Source organism: Ischnura elegans, chromosome 3 (assembly GCF_921293095.1).
Source record: "Ischnura elegans chromosome 3, ioIscEleg1.1, whole genome shotgun sequence".
Classification (NCBI taxonomy): Eukaryota; Metazoa; Arthropoda; class Insecta; order Odonata; family Coenagrionidae; genus Ischnura; species Ischnura elegans.
In genome coordinates, this window is record NC_060248.1 from 57,586,544 (window position 1) to 57,600,394 (window position 13,851).

Below are 13,851 nucleotides of genomic sequence, written 5' to 3' on the forward strand. Positions count from 1 at the left end.
TCGTTCTTCTTGCAAAAATAAATGAAATGAAGTCAAATCATAAAAGAAAATAACATCTCTTAGATATCTTCACAACATATAACGAGCAGATAATGAATGTTCTCATTATGGTTTTTAGTAATCCCCAGAACTACAAACAAAGCTCTTTTGCTCTTCATTTCTATGCATTCATTTCTATAACAAAACTTACGTTCTGCGAATATATTCCATATGTTTCCAATTGGTATCAAGTAGATCAACGTTAACCAGATGGATGCTAACGTGGTAATGACGAAAACGTTGAGATCGAGCTGAAATATGAAGTTCATTGATGTAATTTCATTTATAATTATGAATAAAAAGGAAGGAATAGTTATCAAGATTTAGCATTATGTGTTGAATTTATATATTATTGGTTGTCTTTTTGGCGCATAAATGTTTTAACAAAACAGTTATTTCCACACTACATATTACGATCGCCCAAATTATTTTTTGTCGGGTGGTAATGGAAATAAAGATAAATGTAAAAAAGCTTTAAGTATGCCTGTACAAATTTGATATTTTACCTGAATCCAGCATAATTATTTAGATAATGTGCATGATGTGAGTAGAATGAATTATTACAACATTCAAGCATGTACATTTTTCGTCATAGACTGTCATATCTTCATTTTCAATGTCGCAGAAGGCTCTCATTCAAAAGAACTAATATGTGTATAATTTTTCGTTTGGTTATGGGCCAGAGCCCTGCTTACCAGTGAAACTATCGTTACGTAGGCTGGATCAGTGCTTAAAGTTCCGTTGATCAACATTACCGGCATTTGTATCATGTAAAATGCGAAGGAAAGACGGCTGGTGATGATGAAGCCTTTCCATGACAGCATCCTATCGAAGAATTCTACCAGAAAAGAAAATGTAAAGATTAAAGAATCACCGAAAAGGATTTTTAAAAATTGATTACAAATAAATATATGGACAAATTAATATGGTCTTTACTTCCGTTTTTTGCAGTATAATGCCATAAGTACTGATTATTGTTTTGACTTTAGTGCTTTCTCCATTATAAGCAATGGTGGTTTTTTTACATCGAGTATCGGTTTAGTCTGAAGGAAAAGCAATACTAGTCTTTGATCCTTTTATATCAATTCAATACTATTCGGTGGTAATGCTTGAGGTAAAAAAATAGTCAGAGCAAAACGTAGAAATTCTAATCTTTGATTGTCATTTTCATGATTTATTATATTTATTTCATTTCATTATATGATTCATTATATTATTATGATTATTCATGATTTATTATATTATATAGATATATATTTCATGATTTTCATTCATATATTAACCTTTCCTAACCAAGAGATGCTTCCGGGGGAAATTAAATTTCATGACTTGTGATTTTAAAAATGGAAAAATTTTCCACTCAATCATTATTATTATGGGAGCTATATATTTCGAAATTAATCTTTAAGCACAAGAGAACACGTAAGTTAAAATCTATTCCGAATAGAGCTGAAAATATGCACATTTTTGATGTTACTTCGAAGCAACATTTGGTTATAATTGGTTAATCAGTAATTTTTTATACTTATAGCTCGACAAACCTGCTTGGCCGTTTGCGCAGGCGAATATGAACCAGCTTATAGAGAAACCCCAAAGTATTGGTTGAAATACTCCGAAGAGGGCGTGCTCCAGTGGGTCGAATACGTATCCCGGATACGAAGCGTTTGACATATGTAAGAGGGAGTAATAAGCCCCGTACACGGCCAAGATTCCGCCCAGGAAAAATCGACCCTGAAATAAAAAAATGTGTTAGGTATTCTCCTAAATATACAAGAATTGCCATGAGAAAAAATTCCCCTGGACTGGGAATCGAACCACGGACCAATGCGCAGACCACTACGCTATCCAGGTTCTTTAATTCCCAAGGCAATTTTACCGAGGCTCATGGTCCTACATGTTAGGCCCTCGCGGTCCATCAAGGATAGCAACGCGAGGGAGAAAGGACTTCCAAGAAGCCACAACCGGTTGAGAGCCTCAAACCTGCGCTAAAGCCGCGCAAAGCGGTATGTGTAAATCCGGTCCGGTCCAGGGGAATTTTTTCTCATGGCAATTCTTGTATATTTCACCGCCGTTCACGCGGCATATTACACATTCTGCTAAATTTTTATCTAAATATGAGTAGTACCATAGAGTAAGAATCGAGAAAATCAAAAATTGGTAACTCCTTTCGTATTCAAGATAAAGTTACAATTTTTCACAAAAATTCATTTGTCATTTTCTCCAAATTTCATATGCAGCATACATGGAACTATGTAGTAACATGCGAAAGTTAGGAGACTATCGCTTAGTACCTTGAAAAATTCCATATTTTTCGTCCAAAAGATATATAAACAAGTATGACAACGTTAAAACTGAGTTGAGAACAAATTTAAGATTACTAGTATGGAATAAATGTACAATAAACGTTTCCTGCAAATTTTAAATTAATGCTAAGAAAAGTCTTCCAGCAACTGGATTAGGAATATAAACTCGGAAGAGTAAGGTTACAGGCCGAGGGTCAAGAAAATATTTTTAAAACTATTATTATGAACAAAATCGACTAACTATTATCACCACTAGACCTTTCTGCTTTAGGATATATGTTTAGGCTTTTGGAACGAGCTAATTAGAAATAATGTCAAAATTTCTTCCTTGTCATCTACTTAATTTTTACAGTACTGTATCAAAAATGTATACGATTTTTGCACGTGCGGTGAGCCATCTGTATATGCTTACTCTATGGTATAACCCTGGAATTCACCTCAATAGGCGAGTGTATAGAGGTGTTAGATCACCATCCGTTCACATGTAAGAGAATAGAAAAGGCGAGAAAAAATAAATAAATTCGCTTTACGAGTTATTTGATTGCACGAGCTCAGTTGGAACTAGAAGTCGTGCATTGTTCGGCGCAAGAAAGAATTCCCACATTTATCCATAAGCAAATATGTCTTTCTGATTTCATTTTTTCTCTTAGACTTGGAAATTTAATGAGGTTCTGTAGTGATGTATCGCTCAGAGAGATCATCCGATTTTTCTTGTTTAATTGGTCTTGTTTATCCACGATTTAAATCATTTTTCGAATGATAAAGAAAAAAACATTTGCATCCAGGAACACATTAGCGAGTAATACAACATACAATTTAAACCAAACGTATTAAATATACGAAATGAGAAAGACCCTTTCAGTTCAATGTTATTTAACCTTTTCATGAAGCTCTATAGGTTTCGAGTGAAAGGTTCAAAAACTACCTTTAGCACCCCCTTCCAATCCCTGATCCTTCGATGCAGAAAAGAATATTTCGCAGAATTAGAAAGTCTATCCATTTAGTCTATTTTTGTCTCAAATAACTCGTTTAAAACGCTATTATCTTGTAATTCTCTTGGATATCGAGTAAAATTATTTTGAAAGTAATAGAAATTAAATAGTTTCCTGCACCTGAGTCATTAAAAAATCTTGCATCGAAGAATAGATTAGAGGTGAACCGAGTTTCAGGTAAATATTAACAAGGGTCTATTCTGTGTGCTCTGAAACGTTTAACATTATACCGCAATCTTTAATTCAATAATTCGTCGATAAACAAGACTAGTCGAGCAGTAGTGATCCATCATTTTTTCACCTGAAATACCTTCAATGCAACAATTCTTCATTTTCATACTCTTACTTATTCTCTTGAGTGACGTTTCATTAGCACTGGATCTGCATCACCACCTGGCGAGCTACGTGAGTTTATGTCATTAGCACTAGATTGTGTACCCCATCTTCTTCGGGGAAGTTTTGCGAGTTTTCAGCACTATTCCGTGGCCTCTTCCTAGCCATAACATTTGATAACTCCCCAGCCTTTTTCATATCCACGCGCCTCATACAATGTTGTCATATTCCAGGGCTTTTTGTTATTGATTAATTTCTCCGACAAAAAGAGCAAAATCATGCCTCCTCTTCGCTGTTATTCATTTCTCCTAGTCTATGGTTTCCCTCCTATAAATCGCTGTCGTATTCCAGTTATACATCACGTATGATTTTTCCTACCGGGAGGTTAACGTTCATTTTAAACTGTTTTTTATATTTTAGCAGCCTATTGACTTTATAGCCATCAGAACATTACTTAAAGTCAGTGGTTTAACAAGGAATATGCTTTGGGTAAGCCTGGGGTACCACCCCGTCCGGGAAATAAAAAAAAAATGACATATAAATACATTTTACATCATTTTGGCGCTTAAAATCACTTTGGGCTTCTCTCGTGATTACTCAGTTAATATTTAACTTAAAGCAGTAGTAGTTATTATGAGTCAAAACTAGACAATAATTTCAAATATTTTTTTCTCTGAGGCTTTGGTGGCGGGATCTGTCCCTTTGTCCCACATTGTTACGCAACTGCTTTAAGTGATTCTTTTCTTTTCTATCGTGGAAGTTATTAACTACCTGACCTCAGCTTTTCATTCAGCCCCGAAGTCACGTTGCTTTGAATTTTCACTCTGCCGCGGTAGATTGCCAGACAATAGTCACCCCCACTTCATTCTAATCTTATAAGCTAGCACATATTAAACATACTTAAGGTTAGATGCATTGATATCCTTAATGTAGCACAACTGTGATATTCAAATTAACTTGGATGAGGATTTTTTGTTATTCTATGGTTGCAACGTGTCAATTGGAACAACCATTGAAAAGTTCAGACGTGTACAATCGATAATTCGTACTGTGGACGGCATTACAAGTATTAAGAATATTGGATGGCTATACTATCACTGTATACCGCTGGCGATACAAGGCGGGAATGTGCCGATATTTAGTGAGTACCAAAAGATGCATCATGAGGAACAAGTTCAAAGATTGAAAATAAGCGTTCAATAATATAGCGAACCTTGAAATAACAAAAAATAATCCATCTGTTCTTACCGATCGGAGTTTGGAGTTTTTCTCTCGCATCCTTAATATGTATCCAAGGCTAACTCCGAAAATATATGGAATTAAGCGGTGAATAAAATTAAGGTAAAGTTCATCCGCCGAGGCTATAATTTGTGTTAACCTGTAAATACAGAAGAGAAATATTGGAAAATGAACACCCCATTAATAATATTAGGATTGAATAATGCTTGCTTTAAGTGGGACAGTGGTATTTATATGTATGATGAAGACTTGTAGATACAATATTCTGTTGTAATTTTCTTTTGCTTGAAGGTGTTGTATTAGAATTGAAATATGCTTGCTATACCTGGGACAGCGGCATTTACATGAATAATGAAGAGTTTAGATATTTTCGGATGTAATCTTGTTTTAATGGTAGGGAATTGTGCTTTGGAATATGTGTAAATATTGATGATTACTCATTATTGATAAACAGTTAACCATTACTTTAAATCGTTTGACTTTTTAATCTGAAACAATCGTTGGACGTTTGAATAGTGTAAATTCAACTCGCTTGTTTCATCTCAGTCTTGGAACTTATTTCTGTGCGTTTTCGTGAAATGCTTATGTATTGAAACAAATTTAAATGGCATTCAATCACAAGTTCCATTGGGGATTCAAGTATAGGCTGCATCTAATGTAAATATGTTTCCATCTCAGGAAAAATATTATGAATTAATGCGAAAAACCAATAAAAGTATATATAGTATATTACGTGTGAGTGAAAATAAAGAATTTTAACTGATTATCTCTAATGGGATGCAATTGAGATCATCGTGATTGAGTTCAAACTCTGTTGCTAAACTAGCATAAATGTGTGATTAAAAGATTTTTGGCCAGTATCTTAGAGCATTCCTATGTTCTGACTAGACAATCGAGTCATTCTAGGCAAAATTGAAGACATCACGGATTTTGATCGGAAACAAAGGAATGAGAATATTAATTGACTAAATGATTATTTCAGGGTGGTAACCTCTATGCTTTTATTTGCTAATCATTTCCTTCCATATTTTTTCTGGCAAAAATTGGTCTTATAATATCCAGAAAATTTGAAGCCAGTATCAAATTAGTATATTATGACATGAGTAATGCTTCTAAAAGATTATGGATATTTGGTCTTATGTAATATTTGAAAAAATTCAATTTATCGTCAACGGTTCCTTTTTAAATGCGAACATCATGAGGGCTATATTTAAAGGTAACGTAAAACAGTGGAATACAGAAAACGAATATAAAATCATAATACCAAGAATTATTTTAGTACCTTCAGTTTAAGACCAGTAATATGGAAATACATTGTTACAATTTATGTAAAAGAAAAGAGTAATAAAAATAAATGTTAAAACGTGCTGCCAAAATTAGAATACGATGAATGTAATAATAATGTAATAAAGTAAAATACGATAATATGATCATTTATCCATTTTCTATATTCTACAACATTGTTTTTCATTACTTTAAAATGTGACCCTGATGATGTTCACCTTGACGAACGGAATGATGGAGATAAGTTGCATTTTTTTAAAATTACATATGACCAGTGGCGTAACTAAGAGTATGCATTTGGGTGGGGAATTAGGGAGCCTGGAGGAAGGGGGCAAAACCTCCTCACCACCGGTAACTTTGTTGGGGGTAACGGGAAAGTTAAAAAAGGAAATACATTTTTTCAAGTTGGCACTTAAAATTTGAGTTTCACTCGTAATTCCGCGGGAAATTATGGCCACAGAGAATATTCTTTGGGGGAAATTAGGGAGCCTTGGGGAGGGGAGAAAAATCTCCCCCACAGGCAACATTGTTGTGGGGTCCGAGAAAGTTGAAAAAAAATGACATGCCTGGAAATACATTTTATCATTTTGTCGCTTTAAAATTTGGGTTTCAATCGTAATTCCGCGGGAAATCATCTCGCCAAAGAATACATTTCTCTGATCTTTGGGGGGGTATCTATCCCCTTACCCCCCAATAGTTACGCAACTGCCAACAAACAAAACTAGGAAAAAGTAAAAATCGTCAATAACAACAAGATGGTTTATCATTTTAATATCTTGCGAAAACTTCACTTCTACTCACGAAATTCCAAAGTATAGGACAGTGCCCAATCCAAGGGTATATAGTTTATACACCTTTAAAGCGGACAATGCTGCGATAATGAGGCTGAGAGGCAGGATACTATATTTTCCCATTTTCCATAAAAGTAGAACTATAAACGGTGATAAAATGTACATATGCATGTCAGTTTCCAATTGATGTGATAGTAGGTAGCACTGAAATGTAAATGAATTAAGAGGCATGAAATTAATCCACACAGGAATTTTGTACATTGCAGAATACTTCTTGAGACATATAAACCCACCATTCTTTGTAGACCCCTGGGGGTGTTTGTGTAAGTTAGAACGTTCAACCAAGCTTCTTCGCAGCAAGAAATGAAATGATGCACCAGCCTTGAGTAATGACCTTCCGAAGAAAAAAGCTGCAAAGCGCTGAGACCGGTCAAGGCACTCATTACAAAAAGTGGCGTCATTCTGTAGAGAGACAAAGATTTTTACCATTAAGTTTGAGTATCGAATGATAGGTTCATAACTAAAATGCGCACGGAGAATTTTCTTTCATCAATTGTTCCATATATTTAATGAAATTTCAAATAAGTGATTAAATTTCAAAAGCCATTCATGATTTTAATTTCGTTATTACAAAAACTACCGAAAATATCGTGTAAAGTTAGCTCACAAGTGACTGGATCCGTAAAATCCTATTTAAATTACCTTATTTACTTATATTCATCACCCTGAAAACAAAAATAGTTGGCCTATATATCGAGGTTCGGGGGGAGGGGCTACAACAAATAACAATGCACGATCAGAAACATTCAAGCTCTCCACAGGTGTGATTTACCGATACGGGACTCGAACACGCAAACTTCAGCTTCTAAGGCTCTTGCCTCAGAATTTCTATATGGTTTAGTTATAGCCTTATCAATGTTTTTTCTTTTAAGTTTTGGCAACTTCTTCTATCAATCATTGATATTACTTTCAGGAGATGCTGACTACAATTAAATTCTGCACGACTTGAGGTTCCCTTTATAGCCAAACGGTCGCCAACCCTACCCAGAAATCTAATCGTCCCATCAATGGCAAATGGACATTGACATCTCCTTCATAATCATTGGATCTTCATCATTGGATCTGTTCAGTGAAATCATTAAGTTATGATAAGTTGGAAAAATTAATAGATGAAAGTCGAACTAGGATATTTTCTGAGGCTCTTACCTCAAATTTTCGGTACGGTTCAGTTTTATAAAGATATATATTTGATCGCAGGGTTTGCTGACTTATTTTATCAATCATTGGTATTTCTTTCAGCTGATGATTGGTGCGATTGAATTTTGCTCAAAGTGGGGTTCCCGGGCACTTTAAAGCCAAACTGTCGGCAGTCCTACCCAAAATTCAAACCGTCCCATCAATGGTGGAAATGACGCTAACATCTCCACAAGAGATGGATAAGACTGAAACTACTCATTTACTCACTAAGCTCACACTTGAGGGAGTTAAACTCTGTGCAAAAATGAATCGCTCGCATCATTTACCGAAGGGAATGGCAACCTATTTAATATGCGACAAACATCACAACTTTCTCCAAATACCATTGTAATATTCGACTTTGAAGATAAATGAAATGAAATTCCTCTTAAACTATAATAATTTAATCAAATTCATGAATTAATTCATTGGCAAACTTTAACCATTTGTTATTCATAGTTTTTACGGAAAATTTTCCTTATCATAATGTAGTAAAAGGTCCTTACTTACTTGATATAGCGTCGAATATACATTTTCAGAATATTAAGTTTTCTACCCTCCTGCAAACGCTTCACAGTATAAAACGACGTGAGAAGGCCACTCATAACCACAAACGTGTCGACGTAAATCCAGAAAGATCGCAGTATCATACTTTTAGGCCCCTGCATCCACTGAAAATAAAATCATAATGAATTATGAAAACGTAAAGAAAGTAAAAAGGTAGCGCTGTTTATCATGTATTTAGTAATTTATTTGCAGTTACAGGATATTGTTAGGATCTTTAATAAATGCCCATTTCAATATTGCAATTGAGGGAAGGTCTGAGCCTAAAAGAAATGTATTTTTAGGAGCTCTATAATTGGAAACATCATGGCAATATGATACAGATAGCCGATTACATTATTTACTAAGTCTCTCATTGAATGTACTGGTCACGAATATTACCAAATAGTATCCTTAATTCGGTCTCTAAATGTGTTCTCAACCACCGCGCATTTAAATGGGTTTACAAAAGTGGCCACTCGCGTCGCTGACAGAAACATTGATAATATATTCACGGGTAAATAAGGTATAAGTAGGTGTGTTAACCGAAATTTATATGCCTGGTAATGTGATCTATCGAATACATAAAGCCTAAAATGCTATTCCTCGCAATCACAAAAATTTTACTGTAAAATATATCGGAAATGAGCGGATCGCATTGCACTCATCACCGCGCCGCGGACTAATTTGAAAAACGATGAAAATACGACCGTAATCTTCCTTGGAATTGGGCCTCCTATAAGGAATCCCCTTTGTAGTGGTTGTAAATATAAGTATGTGTCAAATTCTGTGCCACTTTAAAGTTAATCTGCAACTAATATTTCATGCATGTAGTTCCTCACTATTATGTGATAGCATTAACAGGTTGGATATGGGTTTTCTGTTAGGCTAGGTGGCAGGAAGCTGTGGTAATAGCGAAGCCATCACGTACCAAGTGGTAGGAGGGTAATGAAGGAAAATACGTAGGTGATTGAAAAGTGGAACGGAAAACTCTTCATAAATCGAAAATGACGCGTTAAAATCATAACAATGTCAATTTTAGCCCTCTTATTTTTCTCTTCTCAAGCATTTGTTGTCAATGAATTGGAGCAGTCGCATGGTTCAAGGTATGTTATAAATATCGTTTGTATAAGCTTTGAACGGGATCAAAGTTGGTCGAGTTTCGAAAAAGTCTTTCCAATTGTTTTTTCAAAATTTCAACAAATTATAGCGAATCGCTAACCATTTCTACTTTCAAAGTTGGATACAAAATACGGGCCATTGTGGTTTAAGATTTAAAAAAATGATTTACCAACTTATTTTTGTACTGACGATGTTTTTATGTACCTCATCCGTGCATGATACCATCTTTGACCTAGATTACTACTCTTTTATATGTTGTTTTGTTTGAATATTTGAAAATTTTACATCGATAAAAATTAAGAATTTTATTGAACGATTTGAGAAAATTTGTAGTGTATCCCCAAAAATCATTTTGTATTTTAAAATTTATGATATGTACCGAAAATAATTTTTCCAACTGTCACGATGGCTCCCACGGAACTTACGACCAGGGCAAAGGAAACTAGACGAAAGCCAAAACCAGTAAAAATTCAATGGTTTCGTTCCTAGGAAGGAAATGAAAAAATAGAACGAAATGGATTTAAGCCCAGGGAGCTTAACTTAGGCTCGAAACGACATCGGAGTCACAACTCATTCGGGTCGAAACTAAACTAAAACTCTGGTACGAAACGAAACGCAGATAATATTCCGCACCGGAGGGACCACGTGCTTCACCTTCGAATAGTTTAGTTTCCACCCACGCGCCGAGTACGAAGTATGGTTGAATGAAGTAGATGTTCGGCCTACCGCCATTAAATGCATGGGGCACTCATATTTTTACCATTGACAGGATAACGGTGGACGCAAACCGGCCATTTGATTTTTGAGTTCAATATTTTAACCTCTCTAACGTATGTCACCCTTCCCTTGGACTATAACCTTGTCGTAGTGGAAAGGCTTGCTCGTTCCTATGACTCCTAGAGCTCTGCTGGCGGAATTATTCCCGGTAGGGCCACCCAGATAGGTCGAAGGGTAGGAGCCAGACGAAAGTTGGTTTACGTGATGGTATCACGTAAAAAAACACTGTTGGAATGGAAGTGGGAAACCCTACCAACTATCTCTTCCCTGAAAACATGGAGTTTGATCGAAGTAGCCTCGGATGGAATCGCGGTCCCAGTCCTTAGGGCGGGTGTCGTAGGTGGCAGCGAGGTCCTTGGGGTCCATATCATGCGAAATCCTTTCAGAGACATGTCATCATTTTTTTCAGCATCAGCGGCAGCATCCAAGGAAGAGGATAAGATAACCAAGAGGATGGAGAAGATGAAGGATTCGATGAATGTATGGACAACTTATGTGAGGACAATGATGAGGGCGGGTAAACTAGAAAATATAAAAAGGGAAATGGATAAAGGGAGGATAGATATCTTAGGATTATGCGAGGTGATGTGGAGGGATTGGGGGGAACATTGGAGTGATGGTTATAGAGTTATATGTACCGGAGGGGAGGAAAGCCAGCGAGGGGTAACTTTAGTATGTAACGGGAAGATGGGTAAGCGTGTGGTCGTTATAGACCAGGTGAGCGATAGGATTGTGGTGGTAGAAATTGAGGCGCGGCACACCAACCTCGTGGCGGATAAAATTTACATGCCCACTAGCAATCATAGAGAGGAAGAAGTAGATGAGGTGTATAAACAGCTCGAGGAAATAATTAGAGACACACCGGATGAGAAAAATCTTCGTTTCACTTGCCTTCCTTGCTGAAGACTAGTAAGTACTGTGACTGTCTGTCACCGTATAATATACATGTAAAAAGTTAATCAAATTTGCATTACTTGCGTACGATAAGAGTAACCAGAGAATAACTTCGGCTTTCATCGACTCAACGGCTTGGTGTAATTTTTCAAATTATACAAATTTCAAAAATCAATATTATCGAAATGGTTCTTAGAGTATTATTTTCTTGTTATGTGTGAAAAGAGGAATATGAGCTTACCTCGGCCATTTCGTTCCTGTTGGCTACGCTAACAGCTACTATGATCAACCCTCTGTGTAAAAAGTACAATATGAAGGATAATATTGTCCGTAATCCATTCAAACAACTTAACTCATCCTTTGGCGTAGAGGTGTCCAGCAAAGTTCTCATATTAGACCTGAAAGAGAATGCGAGGAAGATTCGAACTAATACACCTGTGAAAAGAAAAAAATGAATAAATTAGCGTGATAGGGATTGTTCCCAAATTCAAGTTGTATGTGGACATATTTCGAAAAAAAATCTTTTTTCTGCCATCCCTGGGTTGAAATCATTTTTGGAAAAAAAAAATTAGGATGCACGGGTTCTCCACCGGGAAATCTTCTCCATGGCTGCCGACGTTTCAGGATACGAGTCGTACACCATTCTCAAGGTTCGTTTTGCCTTGAGGATGGGCTACGACTCGTGCCTGGAAAAGTCGGTAGCCATGTAGGAGATAACTCGGTGGAGCTTCACTGCCAGCATACTTTGGGGAAGAGACAGGCCTTCTTTCAAAACAGGTTATTTATGGCTGAGCTTCCGTATCTCTCCGTCATAACGAACCTCTTCTCTCATTCCTCTCGTTTCCATTTCTCTCATGTATTTCGGTGTTAAGTGTATAGTGTTATACAGCATATTGAAGAAAGGCATCGATTGACTTGAAAAATTTGCGGAGGCGAATTCAGAAAATATTTCGAGTATCCGATTAAATTATTTCCTTTTGTTTAGAGACGTATGGGTAAATGGAAATTGGACGTTTATGGCGGGTAGGAGACGTAAAATTTCATTCCATATCTTTATCTATTCTTTCAGGGCGTGACGAAATCATGTGTTAGTGTTGTAGGTTGTTGTGTTTTAAAGGTTTTGCCAACAAAAACTTAAATATTTGAATTTTCTTCGCTTAATAGAAATGAGTAAATTTTTAAATTAATTAAGGAAGGTGATTGGTCAGCCGTATTGGAGGACATTATGGTAACTCAAATGGCAAAGTTCGTATATCACTGAGCGCGTAAAGTTTCTGCCTGATTGTGAGTGTAATTATGATGATTTGAAGGGGCCGGAAAAACATTTCTTCAAAAGAGTTTTATTTCAGATTATAATAATTTTTATTATAATTCGTGCTCATGGCATGGTATTAAATAGGTTATAATGAAATATGGTTATAATTTTAATTCTAATTTGAGAGCATTTATGAAGTAAGGTAGTATCATATCGTTGCTCAACCAAAATGGAATTAAATGAGGAATGCTATTGGAATTGTCATTCACCCCAAAAACATTATCTAAGTAAGATGGAGGTCGTTTTGTTGCAATTGTGGAGTTTAACAACTGTTCTCAGTTTGTTCCTTACCAATATAAAGGTCGAATAGAAGAAACCCTTAGTCCAAGTCCATCATAGCGAATAACAATTTCTGCTGAACCCGAATATTATTTTCACGGAAAATTGTATTCTTAGTATCATTATTATCTACGTCTTATTCCCAAGCTCTAACGGAAGGAAATTATATATTCAATGGATTTCCAGCTAATTTGGTTAACTTTTCTTGGTTACAGCATAGTAAGACCAACTTGTAATCTTGTAAAAGTAGATCAATACACAATGTTTTCGCTATTCGAAATAATTGAATAATTTCATATTAATTTAAGGATAATTATATCAGGTAGGAACATATGAAGCTAATAAATGCTTTAGTAAAACATTCAGGGATAATATTTGGGCCTAAAATGTTTATCGTTTGAAATTATTATCTTTTCTCGGCTTATTTTGGACTTTTTTTCACTTTTGGAACATACCTTATTATTACTGAGGCCATCTAGAATATTGTTAGGTTTTGTTAATACATTTGACATCGGTTTGCGTAAAACATGTTCCTAATACTTTTAACATAATTCTTACCTCCTCTTTTAGGATCTTCGCCTTTTTTCTCCTTCCTTTTTTCATAAACCGCTCCCATTATGCCGACGAGTGTCATAGCCAGGGAGAATAACCTGTAGGTGCAAAAACGATTTTCATTAATCATCCCAAAAAATGTCATTTATGTC

At 35.8% G+C, this 13,851-nt stretch overlaps 1 protein-coding gene across 1 annotated transcript in view; it reads right to left on the bottom strand.

The window, feature by feature from the left end:
* The window catches only part of LOC124155184 (nose resistant to fluoxetine protein 6-like), a 29,188-nt gene that overhangs the window by 340 nt on the left and 14,997 nt on the right, over positions 1-13,851 (bottom strand). Inside the window, exons 5-13 of the mRNA XM_046528900.1 lie at positions 13,706-13,797; positions 11,795-11,988; positions 8,728-8,888; positions 7,275-7,443; positions 6,992-7,185; positions 4,916-5,045; positions 1,581-1,770; positions 735-877; positions 191-290 (exon numbers count right to left, since the gene is read on the bottom strand). Coding sequence (XP_046384856.1) covers positions 191-290; positions 735-877; positions 1,581-1,770; positions 4,916-5,045; positions 6,992-7,185; positions 7,275-7,443; positions 8,728-8,888; positions 11,795-11,988; positions 13,706-13,797 — 1,373 coding nt within the window. The remainder of the gene's footprint in view (positions 1-190; positions 291-734; positions 878-1,580; positions 1,771-4,915; positions 5,046-6,991; positions 7,186-7,274; positions 7,444-8,727; positions 8,889-11,794; positions 11,989-13,705; positions 13,798-13,851) is intronic.